Consider the following 23,564-nt stretch of genomic DNA (forward strand, 5'->3'; position numbering starts at 1 on the left):
CTCTATTTCTGCCCATTGTTGAACTGGTCACATTTAATTTATTACATTTTTTCCATCTTATGTTTTGGAATTTATACTTTTCATTTCTATTCTATTCTGTTTCTATTTGAAGCTGAGAAAGCCACATGCAGAGAGCTAGGGTACCTGGATGCATTTGTGAGTCTGCATCAGTGGAAGCCGACCAGGCCGTTTAACCAGAATGTGGCCAGGGTTTTCATGGCCCGGGAGACATTCCAAACAGAAGTTAAAACCACTGAGATGAAAAAGTTTGGAATCTCTGATCGACGCTGAGTCTGTCTGTGGAAACTGCCAGGGACACGTACTGGGAAGAGCTGGAGGGACAGGGCACGCTTGCAGGCTCTGCTTTAAAGCACCTTTGCCGCATCCTCCCTCTGAGCATGTGCGAGCCCCTTCCTCTCCTCCCATCTATGCACCCTGTGCCCGCTGACCCTCCGGAGAGGGGGAGGGGGAAGGCACAGGCTGAGAGAGAGCAGGAACGTGCACTGAGAGTGATCCTCATCGAGTGGCATGTGCTCTGGGCAGCGTCCAGTGTATTCGGGCAATTATGTCTGCCCAACAGATGATAGCCGCCTGCCGGAGGGCTCACTGCCTGGGCTCTCTGTCCCCGTAAACAGTGAACAGGGCACACTGTTCCAGGAACCAGACATGGAGAATTAGCCCATTACGTGTAGCTCATGCAATTACATAGAAATCTGTGGGCTACTTTGCCAGCAGGCAGGCGAGTGTGCGGTCCTACTGTCTGAGCTAAATGAGTCACGTCTGCCGGGAGAGAACCGCTCAGAGCTGCATGAGGGTGCGGGGCAGCCGGTGGCGGGTCCTGTGCAGGCTGGGTGGGCTCAGTGCGCCCGGCACCACGGGCAGTTCTCAGGCGATGGCACCGTGAGCAGGCTGGGAGAGGGGCAGAGAGGAGGGTCACAGGCAGGGCTCTGAGGGGCAGGGAACCCCGACATTGGTTACAGTCATGAGTGATATGTCATCAGAGTGATAGGCCAGCCAGGAAAGCCAAGACGCCGCTGAGGGCCCAGGCTGACCTTCAACACGGAGAGCCGAGGTCAGAGGAAAACGGTGGTGGGCGAGCCAGAGGTGTGGTGCCCACCCTGGGGAGCAGGCCCAGGGCAGGGCCAGGGGAAGGGAGGAAAGCCAAACAAAGGAGGGGCACAGGGAGCGGGAGAGCACCCAGACTTGAGGACCCCGGGTGCCAGGATTAGTGCTTGGAGATGCTGTGTGGGTCCAGAACACGTCGCCCCGACATGCGCCTCTGTGCACACAATTGTTTAGAGCTGACAGCCATGTTAGCCTCAGGCTCAGGAGAAGCTTCTGCCCCCCCTCACCTGCCTGGAAGAACTGAATTAGGGCCTTGCCCGTAAGAGATGCTCAGCAATAACTTTGACCCACCTGCGTGGCAGGCCAGCTTTTACTTAGGAAGCATCTGCTCTTCTCAGCACCCTGCATGGGCCCCGGAAAGCCCTGAGGTGGTTCCCTCACCCCCAGCTCAGGGTGTCCATGTGCCGCAGGCCTCCTTTCTGTCTCAGAACCTCTCATGTGCGCGGGGCTCCTGTCCATATGTATGCACTGAATTTGGTTATTTTTTCTTGCTAATCTGTCTCATGCCTACTGATTATTAGACCAGCCAGAAGAACCTGAGGGTAGAGGGAAGGTTGTCCCTCGCCCACACATATCCTTAATAATAAAAGTGTAATATGCAAATCGACCAAACAACTGAACAGCAGAATGACCTTCTGGACGACCTTCTGGACGACCATGCTATGACACGCACTGGCGCCAGGCAAGCCAGGGCTTGTGCAATTTGATTGGTCAGGGGGCCTGCCATCGCCCCACAATTGCCCCGCAGAGGGAGGCTCAGGCCAGCCAAGTGACCACACCCCACGCCTGTCGTCTGCAGAGGGAGGCGACCTGTGGCAGGGGAGGAGGATAGCTCCACACAGATGGCAAGCAGTGGCAGCGGCAGGGGCGGGGCCAGCTGCCGGTAGCTGTGAGAAGGAAAGCCCCGATAGGCCCTGATTGCTGGCCAGGCCTAGGGACCCTACCCGAGGGGTCCCGGATTGCAAGAGGGTACAGGCTGGGCTGAGGGACACCCCCCTCCATGCATGAATTTTGTGCACTATGCCTCTACTGTTTACAGTATAATCCTTAGTGATCTCTGTGACACTGGTAATGATGTCTCCACTTTAGCAATAATAAAACCAAAGTAAAAAGAAGTTAAGTGATTTGTCCCAAGTCATACAAATTCAGATCTCTCTGACTCTTTAAAAAACATATATATTTTTATTGATTTCACAGAGGAAGGGAGAGAGAGAGATAGAAACATCAATGATGAGAGAGTCATTGACTGGCTGCCTCCTGCACATCCCCTACTGGGGATTGAGTCTGCATGTGGCCTGACAGGAATCGAACCTGTGACCCTTCAGTCTGCCGGCCAAAGCTCTATCCACTGAGCCAAACCAGCCAGGCCTCTCTGACTGTAAAGTCCTATTTGTTCTATCAGCCTCCCTGGGACTTGTTTTCATTTCCTACAGAACAAAGAGGCTACACAGGACCAGGGTTCCCTAAACTTAGTTCAGATCTGCCTTCCTGATTTTTGTCATACCCACCTCTTATCTCTACTATAATTTTTGTAAAAATTTTCCTTAAGCTGTCTCACTTTTTACTGTGGCCAAGCACACATGACATAATTTTCCATTTTAACCATGTTAAGTGTATAGTTCAGCGCATCACCTATATTCATACTGATGTGCAACACATTTTAGTTTTCAGTTGGATATATTTAAAAAGATAAGCGTGCTGTCACTCTCATGAATGGAAGCCAGCATTCCTTTCCATACACAGAGGCTAACCATTAGAATACACAGTGAAGACAGCGAAGACTAACAAAGATTAGTGAGCAGCTAGTCACGCACCCAAGGCTCTGAGGCAGGCCTGCTCCCCCACCCCCATCTTTTCAAGGGAGAACCTCGAGGGTTGGGGACGTGTTAAAGGCCTGCTAGCCCAAGTCACACTTCCCTGCTGGCTGGTGTACTGGAGAGGCAAAGAGGGTGAAGGAGGGTGCGCCCAGGTGCCTCCTCCCACCTGCCCATCACTGAGCACCCCCTGCCTCCCAGACCCACCCACACAGTGCCAGCTGCCAAGAGGCCTGCAGGCTCCCGCCACCACGGCTCTGACTGCCAGCTCCATATAGGCTCTCCCTTTCCTTTCCAGCCTGGAGCCCTGACTAGGGGCATCCTTCGGGACGAGTCCCTTACATTCCCTTCCCCATTCACCCCAGAGAAATCAGGGTCTCCCCAGATGTCCATTCTCTCTCTGAGTCCCATAATGAGGACTGGATGGCGAGCCCTGCAGGCCTGGTGGCCTCGGGTGGCAGCCCTTCACTGTGACCTGTATGCGATCCAACAACTGGGCTGCTGGGCGGTGGAGCGAAGAGTTGCTCTGAGGAGTGAATGAGTGCCACTGGGGAAGGCACTGCTAGCCCGGTGGGTCTTACGGTTCTGGCGGAAAACACAAGAGCCACTGCCTGGCAGGGGCCTGACAGAGGCTTTCCCGGAGCTGCCTCTCAGGTGGAGGGCAGGTTGGGGTGGGTGCCCATTTCCCTGGACATCACAAGTAGTAAAATGTGGGCGCCTGTGTCTTCTTGGAAACACAAAGTCAAGAAGAACACAGACAGGACTTGCTCCTGCAGCCGTGCACGCTGCTGTCGGCAAGGGCAGGACACTGCAGCCGCGGGTCTCAGTGAAACGGCCGTGCCGCCCGGGGCGCGGGGCTGCGGTTGAACACCGGGAGTCCAGCTGGAGTGTCACTCTGAGCGAAAGTGGGGGCTTGGGGGCCGGCGGGGTGCAGGTCCTGACAGGAGGGTCGCTGCCCCCCCTCTCCTGGGCGTGGTCAACCCTCCCAGGAGCCCCACCGCGGCCTGTGCCCGGCATGGAGCATGCCCGCTCGCTCACCTGGGGCTTGGCCTCGTCTTTGTCCTTGTAGTAGGAAAGCTGGTCCCCGCGCAGCACAAACCAGCGCTGCTGCCAGTTCTTCATGATGCCCCGCTGCTTCCTCAGCCAGCCCGCCTTCAGCACGGGGCCGCCCCCGCGTGGGCCGGGGGGCTGCCCGGGGCTCCGGCTCGGCTCCCCCATCACCAGGCTTTTGGAGCGGGCTGCAAGCCAAGAGCACACCAAGTGAGTGAGCAGGATGCAAGCCTGTTTCAGTCCTTGCCCCACCCTGGCACCCAGCTGCCCTGTGGCCGGGACATGGAGCTCAGGGCTCCAGGGCGTGACCACACTTGGCCCATTTCCTGCTCGGCTTCAGAGGGACACGGGCTGGAGCCCTCAGCAGCAACATCCCAAGGTTACCTCCCTGAGGCAGGTGCACAGCTTGCCTGCCGGGTTAGTTTCTGCTACATCTCTGCGGTCCTACGTTCTCTATTTCCCCAGGTTTCTTCATCTATCCATACATCTGTCCCATGCACCTGTCCATGCACCCACACACCCACCCATGGGTCCACATATCCATCCTTCCACTTGTTCAACGGTTCATTCATTTACTCACTCAGCAACTATTTATTGAGTACCTACTGTATGCCATTCATTGTTCCAGGTGCTGCAGTTAAGCAGTGAAATAAGAGGCATGAGATTTCTGGTCAAGATGGTGAAATGGGTAGATGTGTACTTGCCTTCTCCCACAACCATGTCAAAATCACAACTGAATTATGCAACACCTACCATTGTGAGCCACCTGAAGACCAGCCAGACCAAGGATATTAAAAAATCGCAGCCCTGGCTGGTGCGGCTCAGTTGGTTGGAGCGTCGTCCTGTACACCACAAGGTGGCAGGCTCAGTTCTTGGTCAGGGCACACACCCAGGTCCAGTCACTGGCTGGGCCCATGTGGGAGGCAACCGATCGATCGATGTTTCACTCTCACATCAATGTTTCTCTCTCTCAAAAAAAAAAAAATTGATAAAAGCATGTCCTTGGGAGAGGATTAAAAATATAATAAAAAAAGAAGAAGCCACATGGAGACGGTCAAGAAGGGCAGAGGCGGAGACATGGAATGGCAGGTCCCATACTACAGTGTGGGGATTAAAAATTGGGAGGGGATCTCATCTGCAGAATTCACCCCCGAGGAACGAGAGGTCCCAGTCTCACACCAGGCCCCCAGACCAGGCCTCTGGTGCCAGGAAGAGGAGTCCCCATAATATCTGGCTATAAAAACCAGCAGGGGTTGCATCCAACTGAGATGGAGGGCTGTTGAAGACCCAGGTGCTGCAGGTCTTAAAGGGACCTCACAGACTCACTCACAAACTCACTTTCTCTGAGCTCCAGCATGTGGGCAGCAGTTTGAAAGCACCAGGGACACACAGGAGGACAGTAAATTGACTAGCTTCAGGTTGAGGGATGGAGGGGCAGGGGTTTTGTTGAGCTCTCCCCCGACACCCAGCCAGCAGGTACAGGTGGGCGCCCTGGAGATTCCCTGAGCCTTGGCCTCACCCAAGTGACCTGCTCTTCTAAGCCTCTTCCAGTGGCTTTCCCTCACAAACAGCTTGCCTCAGCTTGCACTGTGGACTTCCCTGAAATTTCTCAAAGGCCCACAAAACCCAAACAAGCAGCAGCTGGCACTGGTGTGCTCTATGACTCTTGCTAAGTGACTCCAAGCCCAGCCCAAGTGGCAGGTGCTCTCAACTTGCATTGTAGCTCCCATCAGGCCCCACGCAGGGCGTAAGCAGCATCCAGGCGTGGCTTGGAACACTGTCTCAGTTAAATGGCCACGAATCCAGCACAAGTGGGAGCTGGCCTCAGTTCTCAGCATGGTGCCCAGCAAAGGGACCAGCACTGCACTAAGTGGCAACCAGACTGTTGACAGAATAGCCTCTTCCAAGTGCCTCCAAGACCAGCACAATGGGAACCAACCACAGATTTCTTTGTAGCTCCTACCAGATGGCCCCAAGCTGGGGACAAATGGTGGCTAATCTTGACCTGCACGGGAGCTCCTTGTAAGAGGCTCCAGAACCAGCACATCTAGTGGCCAGCTTCAGACCACACCAGAGCACCACCCAACCAGCTCCACAAAGAGGGGCAGACTCAGATGGCACTAGAACCTGCTAAAGCAACTCCTGCTCTGCGGCACCAGCCCTCTGCACAACTCTGCTACTGTAGTCATGGCCAGTCCTCACAGTTAGCCTGACAGTCACTCCTGCCTACTGACATGCCAACAGTAATCAAGACTCAACTACAACAAGGGACACTCCTGAAGCACCCAGCTCTGGTGACCAGAAAGACTGTACCACTGGATCCCACAGGACACCTACTACATAAGGCCACTCTGCCAAGATCAGAGACATAGCATATCTACTTAATACATGGTAAAAAACACAGGGAGTCTGCCAAAATGAAGGGACAAAGAAACATGTTTCAAATGGAAACAAACAAACAAACAAACAAACCAGGACAAAACTCCAGGAAAGGAACTAAATAGAATGAAGATAAGAAATCTACCAGATGTGGAGTTCAAAACACTGGTTACAAGAAAGCTCAATGAACTTAGGGGAAGAGTAGATGAACTGTGAGAACTTCAGCTAAAAAGAGATAAGAAAGATAAAAGTAGAGATAGAAAACATAAAAAAGAGTCAGTCAGAAATAAAGAATACAATAACTGAAATGAATAATATGTTAGAGGGAATTAAGATCAGATTAGATGAAGCAGAAGATCAAATGAATAATCTGGAAGACAAAGTAGCAGAAAACACCCAATCAGAACAGAAAAAAAAGAATTAAAAAAAATGAGGCTAGTTTAAAGGGCCACTGGGAAAACACCAATATTTGCCCCATAATGGTACCAGAAAGAGAAGGGAGACAGAAAGAGCAAAGGATTGAAAACCTATTTGAGAAAATAATGATCAGAAACTTACCTAACCTGGGGAAAGAAATACATGTACAAGTCCAGAAAGTGCTGAGAGTCCAAAAAAAAAAAAAAATGAACCCAAAGAGGATCACACCAAGATATATCATAATTACAAGGCCAAAGGTTAAAGACAAAGAGAGAACTTTTTATTTCTTAAATATTCACCTGAGGATATGTTTTTAAATTTTTTTAAAATTGATTTTAGAGAGAGGAAAGGAGACAGAGAAAAAAAACATTGATGTGAGAGAGAAACATCAATCAGTTGCCTCCTGTATGTGCCCTGACCAGGAATTGAACCCATCACGCTTCAGTGCAGGGGATGATACTCCAACCAACTGAGCAACACTGGACAGGGCCAAAGAGGGAATCTTAAAAGTAGTAAGAAAAAAGCAGTTAGTTACCTACAAGCAAACTCTCATAAGATTGTCGGCTGATTTCTCAACAGAAACTTTCTAGGCCAGAGGAAATGGCACACAATATTCAAAGTGATGAAAGGCAGAGACCTATAACTAAGACTGCTCTACCCAGAAATATTGTCAGTTAGAACTGCAGGAGAGATAAAGAGCTTCCCAGACAAGAAAAAGCTAAAGTAGTTCTAAAGGAGTTTATCACCATTACACCAGTATTACAAGAAATGGTAAAGGGACTTCTTTCAGAAGAAAAGAAAAGATCAGAAATATGAATAAGAGAATATAGGAAAAGAAATTCTCACTGACAAAGGCAAACACTTAGTAAAAGCAGGGGATCAATCAACTGTAAAGAAGTACAAAGGGTTAAAGACAAAAATAGGAAGATCACATGTAATTACAACAATAAATTAAGGGATTCACACACACACACACACAGAAATAAGTGGAGGGGGTGAGTAATAATTGCAATGATTTTAGAATATATTCATACTTAAGTGACCATCCACTTAAAATAGATTGCTATAGACATATATGAAACACATGGTAAGCCCCAAAGAAAACTCTATAAGAGATATAGAAGAAATAAAGAGAAAGGAACCCAAACACCACACTATAGAAAGTCGTCAACATATAAGACAGCAGGAGAATAAGAAAGAAACAGAGAACTACAAAAACAACAGAAACTATTAATATTAATAAAATGGCAATAACTACATACCTATCAATAATTTAAATAGACTAAAGGCTCCAATAAAAAAATAGGGTGGATGAATGGATTAAACAAAGACCCATACATATGCTGCCTATAAGATACTCACTTTAGATCAAAAGACACACACAGACTGAAAGTAAAGGGATAGAAAAAGATATTTCATGCAAATGAAAACAGAAAAGAATGCCAAGGTAGCCATACTTATATCAGACAAAATAGACTTTAAAACAAGGGCTGTAGGAAGAGACAGAGAAGGACATTTCACCCAGCTGGCATGGCTCAGTGGTTGAGTGTAGACCTATGAACCAGGAGATCATGGTTCAGTTCTCAGTCAGGGCACATGCCTGGGTTGCAGGCTTGATTCCCAGTGGGGGGTGTGCAGGAGGCAGTCAGTCAATGATTCTCTCTCACCATTGATGTTTATGGCTCTCTCTCCCTCTCCTTTCCTCTCTGAAATCAATATATATATATATATATATATATATATATATATATATATATATATAATTTCATAGAAAGGGATAAATCCAACAAGAGGTTAAACTCTCATAAATGTCTAGCACCCAACATAGGAGCACCTAAATATAAAAGCAAATCTTGGTGGACATAGAGAAGAGAGCAACAGTAACACAGTCATACTAGAGGACTTTAACAACCCAAGAAATCAATGGACAGATCATCCAGATAGAAAATCAACAAGTAAGCAGTGACCTTAAATAATAATTAGACCAGATGGTCTTATAATTGATATTTTTAGGACTTTTTACACAAAGGCAGTAGGATATACATTTTTTTAAGTGCACATGGAACATTTGCCAGGATAGACCACAAGTTAGGCCACAAAACAAGTTTCAATAAATTCAAGAAGATTAAAATCATATCAAGAATCTTATCCAATCAAGATGGTATGAAGCTAAAAATTAGTTACAAAAAGAAATCTAAAAAACGCACAAACACATGGAGGCTAAATAACATGCCACTAACAATGAACAAGTTAATGACAATATCAAGGAAGAAACCAAAAGACAATAAAAATGAAAACACAATGACCCACAATCTATGGGACACAGACAAAATAGTTCTAGAGGGAAATTTATAGCAATATAGGCCTATTTCAAAAAACAAATAAACAAAACATCTCAAATAAACATTCTAACCTGACACCGAAAGGAACTAAAAAAGAACATCAAACAACGCCCAAAGTTAATAGATGGAAGGAAATAATAAAGATCAGAGAGAAAATAAACAAAATAGAGTCTAAAAAAACTGATATAAAAAAATCAATGAAATCAAGAGTGGGTTCTTTGAAAAGCTAAACAAAATTGATAAACCTTTAGCTGGAATCATTGAGAAAAAAAAAGATGGTCTATATAAATGAAATAAAAAAATGAAAGATAAGTAACAACTGACACCATAGAAACACAAAGGATTATCACAAAATACTATGAACAACATATGCCAACACATTGGACAACTGGGGAAAAACAAATAAATTCATAGAAACATATCATTTTCCAAGACTAAATCAGGAAGAAACAGAAAAATCTGAATAGACAATAACTATTAATAAAATCAAATCAGTAATAAAAAAATGCCAGCAAACCAAAGTCCTAGACCAAATGGCTTCACAGGTTAATTTTACCAGACATTCAAAGAACAAACACCCATTCTTCTCAAACTATTCCAAAAAATTCAAGAGGAAGGAAGGCTTCCAAACTCATTCTATGAGGCCAGCATTACCCTATATCAGATTTTTAACCTTTTTCATCTCATGGTACACATGAGCTAATTACTAAAATTCTACAGCATACCAAAATATATATATTCTTGCTAATCTGACAAAAATAATAGGTATAATTTTGATTCATTCACACCAGCTATTGTGTTGGCTTTTGACATTTTTTATTTGAGAATCTAAGTCATCCAGTACACCAAAGGTGGCAGGTTCCATTCTTGTCAGCGCAAATACCCAGGTTGCATTTTGACCCTCGGTTGGGACACTTGCAGGAGGCAGCCAATCGATGTTTCTCTCACATCAATGTTTCTCTCTCTCACTTTCCCTCCCTCCCTCCCTCCTTCCCTCCCTCCCTCCTTCCCTTTCTTCCTCTCTCTAAGATTAATCTACACTAATAAAAGAGAAAAATGGTAATTGGCGTACGGCACTACCCTTTTCATTGGCTAATCAGGGCTATATGCAAATTAACTGCCAACAAGATGGCAGTTAATTTGCATATGTAGGCACAATGCAGGGAGGCGAAAGGGAAAGCAGGAAGAAGACCCCTGCCACTGACAGTGATCAGAAACCCAGGGGGGAGCTAAGAGCCTTTGCCCTGCCCCCAGTCATGATCAGAGAATCAGGTGCCTTTTCCGCCCTGGCCAGTGATAGCAGGAAGTAGGGGTGGAGCAAGCGATCAGAGGGAGATGGGGGTCCCCTGCCCAGGCATGATTCCTGGGCCAGAGGCCTCAGGCCTGGGTGGGGGTCAGAGCCAGTGATTGGGGGGAGATGGGGGTCCCCTGTCCAAGCCTTACACCTCTGGCTGAGGCATCAGGCCTGGGCAAGGGGCAGAGCCAGCAATCGGAGGGGTCTGGGGGTCCCCTGCCCAGGCCTGACGCCTGGGCCAGAGGCATTAGGCCTGGGCTGGGGGCAGAACCAGTGATGGGGGGAAATGAGGGTCCCCTGCCCAGGCCTGACACCTCTGTCAGAGGCGTCAGGCCTGGGCAAGGGGCCAATCCTGCGATTGGAGGGTGATGGGGGTCAACGCCTGAGGGATCCCAGTATGTGAGAGGGGGCAGGCTGGGCTGAGGGACACTCCCCCCCCCCACACACACCCAGTGCACGAATTTTGTGCACCGGGCCCCTAGTTTTAAAATAATGAAATAAAATAAAATCAACAAGCATATCCTTAGGTAGGGATATAAATAAATACATAAAATACAAAAATTACTTAAAAAAACATAGAAGTCTGGGTCCTGCTGGATCTTACATCCTGGCAGGGCTCCTGTCACTCGGGCCCCAAGGGAGGTGGCCTCACAGAGCCCCTCCCTGGCTTCTGCTTGGCAACCACCTGGAGGCACCAGACCTGAGTACCCTCGCCCAGTGCCCAAAGCCACCGCGCTGCTTCCATGGGCCCATCCTGGAAGGGCGGCCTGGGCGGCGGCCTCTGCTCCAGCCCTTTGTGGCTCCGGGCAGGGCAGGGCCTTCTCTCCTCAGATCCCATCTACCCCGCAGGCTCCCTCTTCTTCCAGCTGACCCCACTGACCAGCACTCTGCCGGGGCTGATAGAGGCCTCACGGTGATGCCCCAGTGCTTGCACCTGTCTCTCCCTGCACCCTCCCGCCCTCTCCTTTGTCTCGGAGGAAGTTCCTCTACTCTTTCTGGCCGGTACCAAGGATATTGCTGCAGGGCCCCTAAAAGGGGCCTCCTGGGCTTCAGAGGGACAAACCCGAGTCCTAATTAATCACATTTGTATTTTTACACCACGGATCCTCACTTCTGATTGGAACACATGGTCCCTGCCACCCAGTCATGCACTGTGCCTGTCACTCTGTGTGTGTGTGTGTGTGTGTGTGTGTGTGTGTGTGTGTGTGTAAGCTTCTCCTCTTACACACGTGGCTGCAGCTCCCTCCATCTGGGCCACCCTCTGCCCGCGCTGTCCCACCAGCTTGGACCCTCCTCCCATCTCTGCGCCACTCAGCTGCTGGCTCCGGCTGCGCAGTAGGCTCCTACGCATCCTCAAGGTCACACTCCACAGAACCTTCTGAATCTCCTCCAGACGTCGCTCCCTCCCTCCCAGCACACGTGTCCACAGCTGGCCGGTCTGTGTGGTGGCCCTCCTGCCCCAGCAGACTGAGGGTGGGGAGGAGAGGACAGACATCTTATTCCATGCGTGTGGAGGGAACGGATGCAAGTCATGCTATCCAACATCACAGGCCATCGGGCTCACCCTCCTTCTCAGGTCTGTCTGCTTCTTCACATGACATGAATGTAACACTGGCCGGTCCCGAGGACACTCTCGTCTGGTGGTTGCCAGCTTGCTTTTAGTGTCAGTGGCTGGGACACTATTGCAAATCTGACACTTTTACATGAGCAAAATATTGGGAGGCCGTCCTGTGGGCCTGCTCTGGGAGAGGTGGCCTCACTGATAACCGGGACTGAGGAGGCCCCATCTCTTCTGCCCGGATCCCCCGCAGCTGTGACTGCCCCTCGGGCACCACCAGCCAAGCAAGTCAGACCGTGTAAGGTGCTGCAGGCCCTGCCTTGAATCTGGCTGCTGAATGTCCCAGCCTCTATCAGCTGTGCTTTGACCCAGAGGGGAAGTGGTTGTTTCTAGGCTCCCCCTGCTTAACTGAAGATGGTGGGTGATGGCTGAGGGCAGCGGTTTTGCCCAGAGACTGAGGGGAGGCAATCAGGGAGTGACGCCTGGTGGCAGGGCCCAGCTCCTCCTTCCGGGAGCGGCGCCCAGAACCTGACCGTCCTGCATCTGGGCGAACCTTACTGGTTCCCGCATTTACTGGCCAATGGCACGTTTGCTCCCCAGCATGTCGATGTGTGTCAGATGGAAGTGTCCTCCCTGCCTTTACTTCTATGGCCGTTTACTGTCCTGTGAGTGGCCTATCACTGGGCACTGCAATTCGTTCCAATGCTAGTGATTTAAAGTGACAATGGGTTCAGCTGGAGAAGGACAGGCTGGTTTCTGGATCGCTGCCCGCATGGTGAACTCTCTGCCTCAGTCAGTTGTTCAATAAGCTGGGTCCATGTGGAAGGACAATAGCTGAGCCTGCAGGGCGAGCGGAGGAGGGCAGATGGCATGCCTGGCAGAGCGCTTGGCCTGTACCAGGCACCCAGGAATGGGTTACCATGGCAATGGCAATTATGATAATGAAGAACTGTTCCTGAAGGTGGGCTCCCAGCCGTGGGCTCACGATGCAGGACAGACAGACCTCATGGCTCTTGGCCCTATAGGGCCCTTACACGCTCCTTCTAAGCATGGTGTGAAGCTACGTTGCACCACAAGCTACACCGTGCCCCTTGTCCACAGCCACCAACACGCAATGGCGTGGTTCAAATGCTCACCACAACTAGTCGGTGTGAACCGGCAGTCACCCTCTAGCTCACCCTGCTATGGATTCCTACACAGCCGGCGCGGCTGCGCACTGGCCTCCCTGACGGTACCGAGACTGGTGCTCTTGTGCCCAGTTGACTATTGCCCCTGCTGGCAAAGGCTGGGCGAGGCGGGAGCAGCTAGGGGCCTGTAAGTCCGCGGCCCTTCCCAGGGTCTCTCCACAGCTCTGGAGAGCTCCCGTCCTGTCCGGGGTCCACAGCGCCGTGTCTGTGTCTGCCGCCTGCTCTGTGCAGTCTGGGCGGCCAGCCCTGGAGGGAGAAATGCCTGGTCGGGGGAGGCGGGCTGAGCGGTTGGCAGGCAGACGGGGTTTGTGCCCGGCGGGACCCACGGGCATCAGGAGGGACCTCAGCTCCTAGGGCTGTACCTGCTCTCCTCCCTCAAGCTGTGCAGGGGCTGGGGCGGGGCTGGACCCACAGACAGGCTGGGCTCCCTTCCCAGGGCCTGGGCAGGGCTGGGTTCTGTGGACCTGGACATGATGATGAGACGAGGGTGGAGTCTGACAAAGGACCAGGGGCAGAGGGGACAGGTGTGTCCCCTTGGTTACTGTTTTCTTCTCTGAGTTTCAGAACCCTTATCTCTAAAATTCCCTTAATGGGCCCAGAATCTACTGTAAAATTAAGTCGCCGGGTGTCCTAAGCTTCAGTTGGCTGAGATTAGCATGAGCCTTTGCAGAAAGCTGGGCCTTGTGGTTTGCTCTGGTCAAATCCCGGAAGCAGTGGGCTGGCTCGGTCCTGCACTGTCTGCTCTCCATCTCCTCTGCCGCTTCTCCAGGAATCCGCACGGGGGCTTAGAACCTCCATCCTTCCCACTCCCTCCTGAGGACTGCAGGGATGGAGGGGCTTCACGGAATGTTCTAGCACCACAACCCTGGTTCTGGCTCCTGTCTTCTATTACGACAGGGCCTAACGCTGTCTCATTTGACAAGACCAGAGCGCTAGCAGGACCAGGAATGTACCTGCGCTTCCTTCCAAACGTCTGAGCACCCTGGGGGGACCGGCACAATGAGAGCTGGGTGGCTTGGTAATGCACCCTAACAGTGAGGAGTGCCGGGGAGCCCTCGGCCTGCTCTGGGTGACTCTGCAGAGGTGCTCTCTGTCCAGTGTGTCTGTTCAGGAAGCCAGAACCTCAGAGCACAGGACCCTGGATGCTTGGACTGGCAGAGAGCAGGTGCGCAGCACGCACGGGCAACAAATAAATAAATAAGTAACCATGGGCGTGACTGGCCCTCAGATTCCTCATGGTGGCAAGACAAAGGAGGGGTGACATTTTGGCCCTGTTCCCCACACCCTGGGCACCACCCTCCCGAGGGCTGCAGGTGTGGAGGGAGCAGGCAAGGGGGGCCTTTGGGCAAGCAGGCTGGGCCAGCCTCAGGCGGCGAGCTGCAGCCAGTGTCGGCTTCAGCAGATGGGAGCACCCCCTGCCCGCCCCTCCTGCCACCGGCCCCTGGAGGAGAGGACCCTGGCTCCTGCCAGGGAAGCATGTCCTGCGGGTACTGTGCTGCCAAACCTGCCCGGGTTCCCCCCAGCTGGTCCGTTACACAGGCTACTTACAAGCCCCACCGAGTGTCTTCAAAGAAAAAGAAGCCTTATGATGTGCTAAACCACTGTCCTGTCCTCGGCTTTTCCTGAGTCAACTTACCCCGTTCTGGAAACAGCAAGCCAAGGCTTCAGGTCAGACAGCTCTGACAGCCTAAGGCTCCAGAGCTGAGAGCTGCTGGAGGCCAGGAGCCCCCAGGGCACGCTCGCCAGGGAGGCGGGCGAAAGGCACTTACAGCTGAGGCTCCTCTGCTCACAAGCAGGTTCCTGCCTTCACCCCCTCCTGCCTTCCAGGCCGCAGACCTCCGCCGGTGTGGTGCGGAGCCAGGGGTCGTGTGCTCCTGGAGCAAGCATGTCAAACTCAAAGGCTAACTCGGGCCAAATGAACGAGGTATGCGGCTTGTGGGTCGTGGGGGAATAAATCACAGAGAGCAACCTCACAGAGATGCGAGAACCACAGGCCACGTGGGCAAACAGAGGCTTCAGAGCTCCCGCGGGTGCAGATCCGCTGCAGGCGCCTGCGAGGGGGGCACCGGGCTGGGCCAGGGGAGGCGGGCGCTGTGGGGTCAGGGGAGGAGCTGGCCTGTGCTATCTCTGGGCCAAATCAGCACGTGTCAGGCGGAGGCTGTCAGCTCCCCTCACTGACAAGCATCGCTGGGGATATAGTGGCCGGCTCTCCCAGTCCCTCCTTCTCCACCCCCCCCACCCCTCAGTCTCCATCCACCCCTCAAATTTGGAGGTTTCTCTCCTCCTGAAGCTGCTCTGGTCAAACCCAACGGTCTGGCTCTGGTTCTCAGCTCAGAGACTCCTTGGTGCTCAGACACGGTTCCTCGCCTCTTCTCAAAGCTCTTCCACCGTGCTGTGCGGGCTCAGGGCCTGGCCTGCGTTTCAGGGCTCTAGCCGCCTCCGGCCTGCTCTGGCCCCACCGCCTCTGTGCCCCCGAAAGGCCTGCTGCTGCCTCTGCCTGCTGCTGCTCCCTCGACTGCCACATCTTTATTTCTGCCCAGGTCTTTCTCCAGCGCTTCAGACTCCCCTGTCCAGCCATCTGCGGACATCTTCATATGGATGGTTCCAGATCACGGAAGCCCATGTCCAAATTCAATGCCCACTCCTCTCTCCCAAATGCGCTCCCCACCCCTGGCTGAGGGCTCACAACCAACAGCCTGACAGCTGGGAGGGGCTTCGACAAATCCCTCTTTCAGGCCCTACACCCAGTCAGTGTCCGAAGATCCTCTCCGCCCTCGCCTCCTATTCCATCCTTTTACTGAACCCACGGAGATTCCTGCCCTCCCCGCCTCCCCAGAGCCTCCAAAAGGCGTGCAGCTGCCAAGGAAATCTTACTGAACACGGATCAGCCATTTTCCTTCTTTTCTCAACAGTATGTGGCATTTACCAACTCTGTGCAGAGCAAGTCCACTCCCAGCCTGGCCGCCACGATTCCTTCAAGGGACGGCGCCTGGCTTAACCACACACCCCTCGTGGCTGCGGAGCTGTCAGTATCACACCCTCCGGCGGCCTTAGACACGCTGCTGTCAGATCTGCTGAATCAGAACCTGCGGGGAAGGGCCTGGGGCCTGGATTTGGAAGCAGCCCAGGTGATTCTGGTAATCGCTGTCCTGGTTCTAGTCACACCTGACAACGTCTCATCATAAAGCCCTGCCGCTCCCCCTCGCAGTCCAAGCCCTACCTTCCCCTGGAGGTGTGGGTCCAGCATCACCACCTCCATGCGGCCTCCCAGAGTCTCCCCACTGAAAGGAGCCCCTTTCTTTTCACTCCAATGTCACCATTAGAGGAGCATGAATAACGGCCGGGAACATAATAGGGTCGTCTGTACAGTGTGTGTAGCCACCTCTTCCCACCATTGGGGGCCATGGAGACAGGAGACCCAGCTCCCTCCAGCGAATTCTGTGTGCATGAGTGTGTGTGTGCGTGAGTGTGTGTGTGCGTGAGTGTGTGTGAGAGTGTGTGTGTGCATGAGTGTGTGTGAGTGTGCATGCATGAGTGTGAGTGTGTGTGCATGAGTGTGTGTGAGAGTGTGTGTGTTCATGAGTGTGTGTGAGAGTGTGTGTGCATGAGTGTGTGTGTGCATGAGTGTGTGTATGAGTGTGTGTGAGTGTGTGTGCATGAGTGTGTGTGCATGAGTGTGTGTGAGAGAGAGTGTGTGTGTGTGTGTGAGAGTGTGGCGTGTATGCACGATTGTGTATATGTCTGCAAGTGTGTTTACAAGTGCGCTTATTTGGAGCAATCCTGTATTTGGAATCTGGGGTTGGCCCAGGCTATCAGTTCTGAAGGCCCAGGGCCTGCAGATTATTCAGGAGCCTCGGCAGCCTGGGATACTTGCACGCAAGCCAGGCTGTGGGGGACCTGGGGGAGCTGAGGAGACCAAGCCAGGGGGAGAGAGGCAGAGGGTGGAGGGCGGTGCATCTCTGGGAGGGTGGAGATCAGGGACCACTCTGAGACATTTAGAAAGAGGGGCCAGTGATTGGTATGTGGAGGAGGGGAGCGGAGGGGCAGGACAGCGGTCAGAGAGGAGGGGAAGGACAGTGCAGGGAGCCCAGCTCGCCCACGCTGGCTTTCTGCAGGCTCTCGCCCCAAGGGATGTGTGCGGAGGAGTCCGGTGCGCACTCTGGAGTGTGGGCAGAGAATGGGCCCAGGGGAGCGGTGGTACAGACCAGTGCCTGGCACGTGGGAAGCCTCAGGGGGGTGTTGAATGACAGTAATAACGGTGATAATTTCTATTCACCGAGGGCTAGACACACATGCTATAAACCGGACTGAATGCCCCTCGCGGTGTTACCACATTGGCTCTTGCAGATGTGCAAGCTGAGGTTTGGAGAGCTAACAGAGCTGCCCAAGGCCACCACTGCCAGCAAGCGGCACAGCCTGCTTTCAAATGTAAGCTCCCCCTCGTGCAGGGCCTGTGCACTTAACCCCTCAGGAAACTGCCACACACCTGCGAGGCCCCCAGGCCTCTAGATGAGGAAAGGAGACTAAAGCAGACCCTGGGGACTTGGGGCTGAGGATGAGAAGAGGCAGGGAGGCGTGTGGCCGACCCTGGGAGAAGCCGCCAGAGGGATGGGAGAGCCAACACTGGCTTAACCAGGAGAAGCCTCACCTGTGGGCAAGATGCTGGCTTGCCTTCTGTCTGCCCAACCACTGCCCCGAATGAAAATACAAGTAAATTCAAACCCAAGAGGTCAGAACCCAGGATAGAGGACAAATGGTCAGTCATCATTAGAGAAGGACAAGGGCTGTGCAGCGTCAAGGTGTTGCCAAGGCAACATGAGGTGCAGGGCCAGCAAAGGAGGCACTGAATCATGCCCTTTTCATTTCTGAGCTGAAGAAATTAAGTAAGTGAACAGGCGATGTACAGAAGAGAAAGTGCAGATGACCAATAAGATGTGTAAAGATGCTGAACTTCAACAGTAATTGTGAAATGCAAATATGTCTATAATATGATAAAAAGTATAGTAATACTAGAGGCCCTATGCATGATATTCATGAAAGGGTCTTGGCCCCGCCCCCCGCCCACTGCGGCTTTGTCCGGAAGGAAGGACATCCAGAAGGATGTCTGGTCTAATTAGCATATTACGCTTTTATTATTATAGGTGTGATGCTGAGGTTGTGATAATGACAAACCACTCTGTAGAGGGCAACTGAGCTGCATTTAATAAAACTAAAAACATGCCTACTTTGCACCCAGGAATTCTGCTTCTTGCCTCCCTCCTGCAGAAAGAACCACAGGGCACAGGTAGTCAGGCACAAGGATGCCCTTGGAGCACCTGCGTGACCCCTGAAAACTGGAAATGCCCAAATGCCCAATGATAGGAAAATACGATAGCTAAATAAACTGTTATATTCACATTACAGAATGTTTTGCAGAAGTTAAAAAGAATGAGATGAATGTATATACTCACATGGTCAACTCCCCTTTTTAACAAACACTCCAGCAGAGGTATCTTTCCTCTCTTCTGCAATTCCTTTCCTATTCCCTTTCTTTGGTAGTAACATATACCTCACGTGACATTTATCGCTGTAACCATTGTTAAGTGTAGAGTTCAGTGGCATTTGGTACATTCACACTGCTATGTAACCATCACCATCATCTACCTCAGAACTTTTCATCATCTCTGACTGCTTCTTGTTCTCTTTTGACCCCACCCAGTCAGGCTTTCCCTACCGCTCCCACCCAAACTGCTCTCATCAAGGTCACCAATACCCTCATAACTGACCAATCCAAGGGTCATGTCAGTTCTCCCATTCCTTGACCCCTTGCAGCACTTGACCAAGTTGGCCTTCCTTCTCCAGCATCGTTTCTACCCTTGGGTTCCAAGACCTCCCTCCTCTCCCCTCCTTCACTGGTCACACTCTCAGTGTCCTCCATCTTGCCCACCTCTTGGCATGCAGTGTCCAGGGATGGTCCTTGGGCCCCATTTCTATCCACACTCGCTGTCTCAGTGATCGCCTTCTGTCTCATGGATTTACACACCATCGATGTGCAGAAGGCTCAACCCTGAACCTGAGACCACATGTCCATGACATACCCACCCCAGCACCTCCAATGCACCTCCCACCCTGAAACCTTCTCCCCATCTGTCAGTGAGACCAGGCTTAGGCTGGCCCTCACTTCTCCCCGGAATTACTGCTGTAGCCCCTTCTTCAGTCTCCACTCCGACACCTGTCTACAGCCTCTTAGCAGGGCAGCCAGAGAGAGTTCTTCCAGGTGGGAGTGAGCCATGTTGCTCCCTACGACAGCTCTGCAGACTCCCCTTCGTGCTCTGTGGATAATGGGGCCATCACGACAGCCGCAAGGTCCTCAGACCAGGCATGTGACCGCCTGGACCTCCTTGTGTTCCCCAGTCCTGGCCACACTGGTCTCTGTAGCCCTCAGGGCCAGCCACACGCTCGCCACCTGGCCCTGACCTGCCGTCCTGTCTCTGCAGGGCCTCCTCTCAGCCCCTCATCTTTACTCAAATGCCGTTTTCTCTTGTGATCAAGAGAAAAAAATACTTTAGGAAAAAAATACTTGGTATTTAATTTTATTTGTATTCTTTTTAAAATTCTCACCTGAGGACTAAGGACATGAAGAGAGAGAGAGAGAGAGAGAGAGAGAGAGAGAGAGAGAGAGAGAGAGAATGCCCCAAGTGGGGATGGATCTCGCAATCCAGTACATGCCCTTTGGGTACACAGGACAGTGATCAACCCACTGAGCCACTCAGTCCGGGCTTGACCACCCTTTTAAAGCTGTATCTGCAACTCTCCCATCTCCCGTTTTCTGCTTTAACATTTACTGAAATTGTACTCTAGCAGTGGAAAGCAAGAGCACAATAACATGAAACAAAAACCATATGAAAAGGGAAGAAAAACACAACATCCAAAAAAAGACATCACCACTCATTTCAGGTGGGACACCTGCTCATGTGGAAGGGACGTGCGGCGCCTGTCCCGGTGGTGATGTCAGCCAGGGGCAGGCGCCGGCGTGCGCTCTGCGCAGGGGAAGGTTGTAGTCAAAGAGAACTTGGAATGGAGCGGAGCTGGACCCCTTAGGACATCTAAAATAGCAATTAAACATCACGTCTGATAAATGTTTATGAATAATAACCTGTGACAAGCACCAAGGAGGCAGTGGCCACACACTGACTAGAGCAGTAGTTCTCAACCTTCTGGCCCTTTAAATACAGTTCCTCATGTTGTGACCCAACCATAAAATTATTTTTGTTGCTACTTCATAACTGTAATGTTGCTACTGTTATGAATCGTAATGTAAATATCTGATATGCAGGACGGTCTTAGGCGACCCCTGTGAAAGGGTCGTTCGACCGCCAAAGGGGTCGGGACCCACAGGTTGAGAACCGCTGAACTAGAGGCTGGAGCTCCGGGCTGGACAGATGGCACTTCGTGGAATGTGCCCCTCTGGGGGGCCAGGTCAGGGGCCTCTCTGGAGCCCCTCCCACGGCTTGAGGAAGGCGGGTTCAGTGAGGGTGTGCAGTCGATCTCCTCAGTCTCCCCAGAGCGGATCGCAGATCATGTAGGCCAGTGGTTCTCAACCTTCCTAATGCCGTGACCCTTTACTACAGTTCCTCATGTTGTGGTGACCCCCAATTTCATTGTTACAAATTGAACATAATTAAAGCATAGTGATTAATCACAAAAACAATATGTAATTACACATGTGTTTTCCGATGGTCTTAGGCGACCCCTGTGAAAGGGTCGTTCGACCGCCAAAGGGGTCGGGACCCACAGGTTGAGAACCGCTGATGTAGGCGAATTCCCTGCTCGCACGCCCCACCCCACCCGCCCCACACTTGACATTGGGAGGCTTCCCGGTGGCTGTATCTGCAGCCCTCCAGGCGCCTGTGTTTGCAGGGCCCCTTGGCTCCTGGAGCACACCTGGCACAGGCACTTGGAGAGCCTAGTTTACACACCCCCACCCCAGCCCTGGCCTAAGCTCCTGGGTGTGGGAGCCCCAGGCCCCCGCAGCCCGGGTCTCATGGGAAGCCACTCAGGGGTGATGAGGTAGATGTCACACATCAGAGCCCCCGGTGCTCAGGGCGAGCCCTCCCTTTGCTGGGCTTTGCACCCCAGCTTGGCTCTCACCTTCTGTCCTGCTCACCCCCCCCCCCCCAGTCCCCTCTCACTGGTATCCCGGGGGCATGAAAATCCTCACCAGGGTCTCCTTCAGAACATCACCTACCACACCGCTATGGCCTTTAGAACAGGCTGTGCAACACCGGCCTTGGGGGGCCACTGGGGCGCCTGGCCGCCGCTCAGGGCGGGCCTGCAGCCAGCCAGGCTGTTCCCCTGGGCAGCGCTGTAAGTGCTGCAGGCCCAGAGCGAGCAGAGTGGCTGCGTCGGGGCTCAAGGCAACTGATTTATCAAATCAATGGGATGTTAAAGCCGGTGGGGAAGGCGGGGAGGTAGCGAGAGGGCTCTCAGAGCTGACTTGATTTAAAGGGTAAGCCCTGAGGCTGAGATTGATTGAGAAGAGAGAGGGGAGGTAATGGAAGGGGCACTGGAGGGGGCTGGAGAAATGGTTTCATCAAGTTAATGCGATTTGCAGCCAAGGGCGAGGGAGTAGCCAGGCCCGCGCTGTCCGGGGAGCACTGCGCGACCCGCTGGTTCACTACATGATGTTCCCGAGGACCCACCGCTCAGATAGGTTTTTAATTTGTTACTTAACTTCTCTCTGGGCTCACGGGTCACCTGTTCTTTGCTGGGTCCCCCATCTGAGGGGTCACCAGCCAGGCCTCCTAATGGGCCTCCCTTCAGGGCCTGGAGGACGAAGGACAAGAGCACAGCCTCCCCCCCCCACCCAGAAGGGAAAGCACTAAGTCTAAAACAGTGGTGCTGAGGGGTCTAGGGAGCTTGGGTTCCCATCATGGTTATTTTAATGATGTGAAAGTATCGATAGAAAATATCACATTAAGTGGTTTGTATTGGCTGCTCTGGGTCTTCCTCCTGGCCCAGCTCCACCTGCACGTCCATGCCCTGTGCACCCCCAGAGTCCACTGGATCCAGCATTCATTCATCTGGTCACGGAGCTCACTGGGCCTCCTGTGCATCCACCTGTGCTAGCACCGGGCATGGGGGTGGAAGGCACAACCCTGCCCCGGCAGCCGTGACGGGGGAACAAAGACACCCAAATACAGGGGACTCATCACCGCAAGTAGAAGGGGGTGTGGGAGCATGAAGGCAGCGGCCTGACCAGGCAGGAGGCCGGTGGCAGTGGTGAGGCTGGAGCGGGTGGAGAGTGGGTGCGCCATTACAGTGACTGGCACATTGTTTTAGCTGCAGGCCCCTGGGCACAGCAAAGACCGGAGCACTCTCGCCCTCCCTGCTCCTTCCTAAATGCAGGGCATCCATTTCCCTTTACAGGGCACCTCCCCTCCTGCACGGGGAGCGCACCGTGCGAGGGTCACTGTCATCAGACTTCAGTCTGCATCGCAGACATCACTGAGCACGGCTCCCCACCGACATTTCCGTCACCTCCCACCCTGGCTCTGCCTGCTCTTTGAGGCGTCACCTCTTTCCTGTGAAGTCCCCCCAAACACTATCAGTAATTTATGTCTTTCCTTCTGTTAATTTGTCTTTTATAAGCTCAATTTGCAGGCCTCAGGCTCAGAACATAGCCCGGGAGAGGAAACGGGTTTCCTCCCTACACTATGGAAGGTCAGGGGAGAAGAGGAAGCCGGTAGGGGTTACAGGAAGATGACAGGGCGAGAGCCTGGAGTCACACCCAGGAAGCCTGGCTCCTGGCTCTTAAAACCCTGACTATGCCAGGTCCCGGGTCCCTGCCCTAGAACAACCACACCCTAACACTGCTCCCCAAGACTAATGAACACCTGTTTCTCTGAGAAAGTCAAGCCTGGTGGACTCCCTCTAACTATCCACAGGCTGATCCCCCCTCCCCCCCCCCCCCCCCCGCCCTGTGGGGTCTCTGCTGCCGCATCTCCTTGGAAAGGCTGTGCCCCCATCGGGGTGCAGACAGCTTTAGCTGATCGACTTGCGCATGAAGTCACATGACGAGAAGGCCTCTGTGGGCCTGTGCACACCTCACTCTTTCCAAGCCAGCGACAGGTCCCCGCGTGGCTGTTCCCACGGGACACCGGCACCTGTGAGCCCGCCCGCCTGGAGCTGGCTCACCCTGAAGTCTCTGTGCGAATCTCTCCTGCGCTGTTGGTTTGAGGTTCCCGAAGCAGGGCGCTGGCTTTGTCCGCAATGCTGCGCTCAAAGACGATGGGAAAGCCAGATCCACAGACGCTGTCCCTCGTTAGGGATCTTGGTTCGGAAGAAATCTGCCCCAGGACGTGTCCTACCCAGGCCTGTCTCCACACGATGAAGGTCAGAGGGCACGAGATCACTGGT

General features: G+C 52.5%; 1 protein-coding gene across 6 annotated transcripts in view; it reads right to left on the reverse strand.

Moving 5' to 3' along the window:
• ARHGAP22 (Rho GTPase activating protein 22) overlaps nucleotides 1-23,564 on the reverse strand; it is a 158,678-nt gene that overhangs the window by 97,553 nt on the left and 37,561 nt on the right. For all 6 annotated transcript variants that reach the window (XM_059662076.1, XM_059662072.1, XM_059662074.1 and 3 more), the window contains exon 2: nucleotides 3,978-4,177. In XM_059662076.1, the coding sequence (XP_059518059.1) occupies nucleotides 3,978-4,177 (200 nt within the window). The remainder of the gene's footprint in view (nucleotides 1-3,977; nucleotides 4,178-23,564) is intronic.

This window comes from Myotis daubentonii, chromosome 13 (genome assembly GCF_963259705.1).
Source record: "Myotis daubentonii chromosome 13, mMyoDau2.1, whole genome shotgun sequence".
Lineage (NCBI taxonomy): Eukaryota > Metazoa > Chordata > Mammalia > Chiroptera > Vespertilionidae > Myotis > Myotis daubentonii.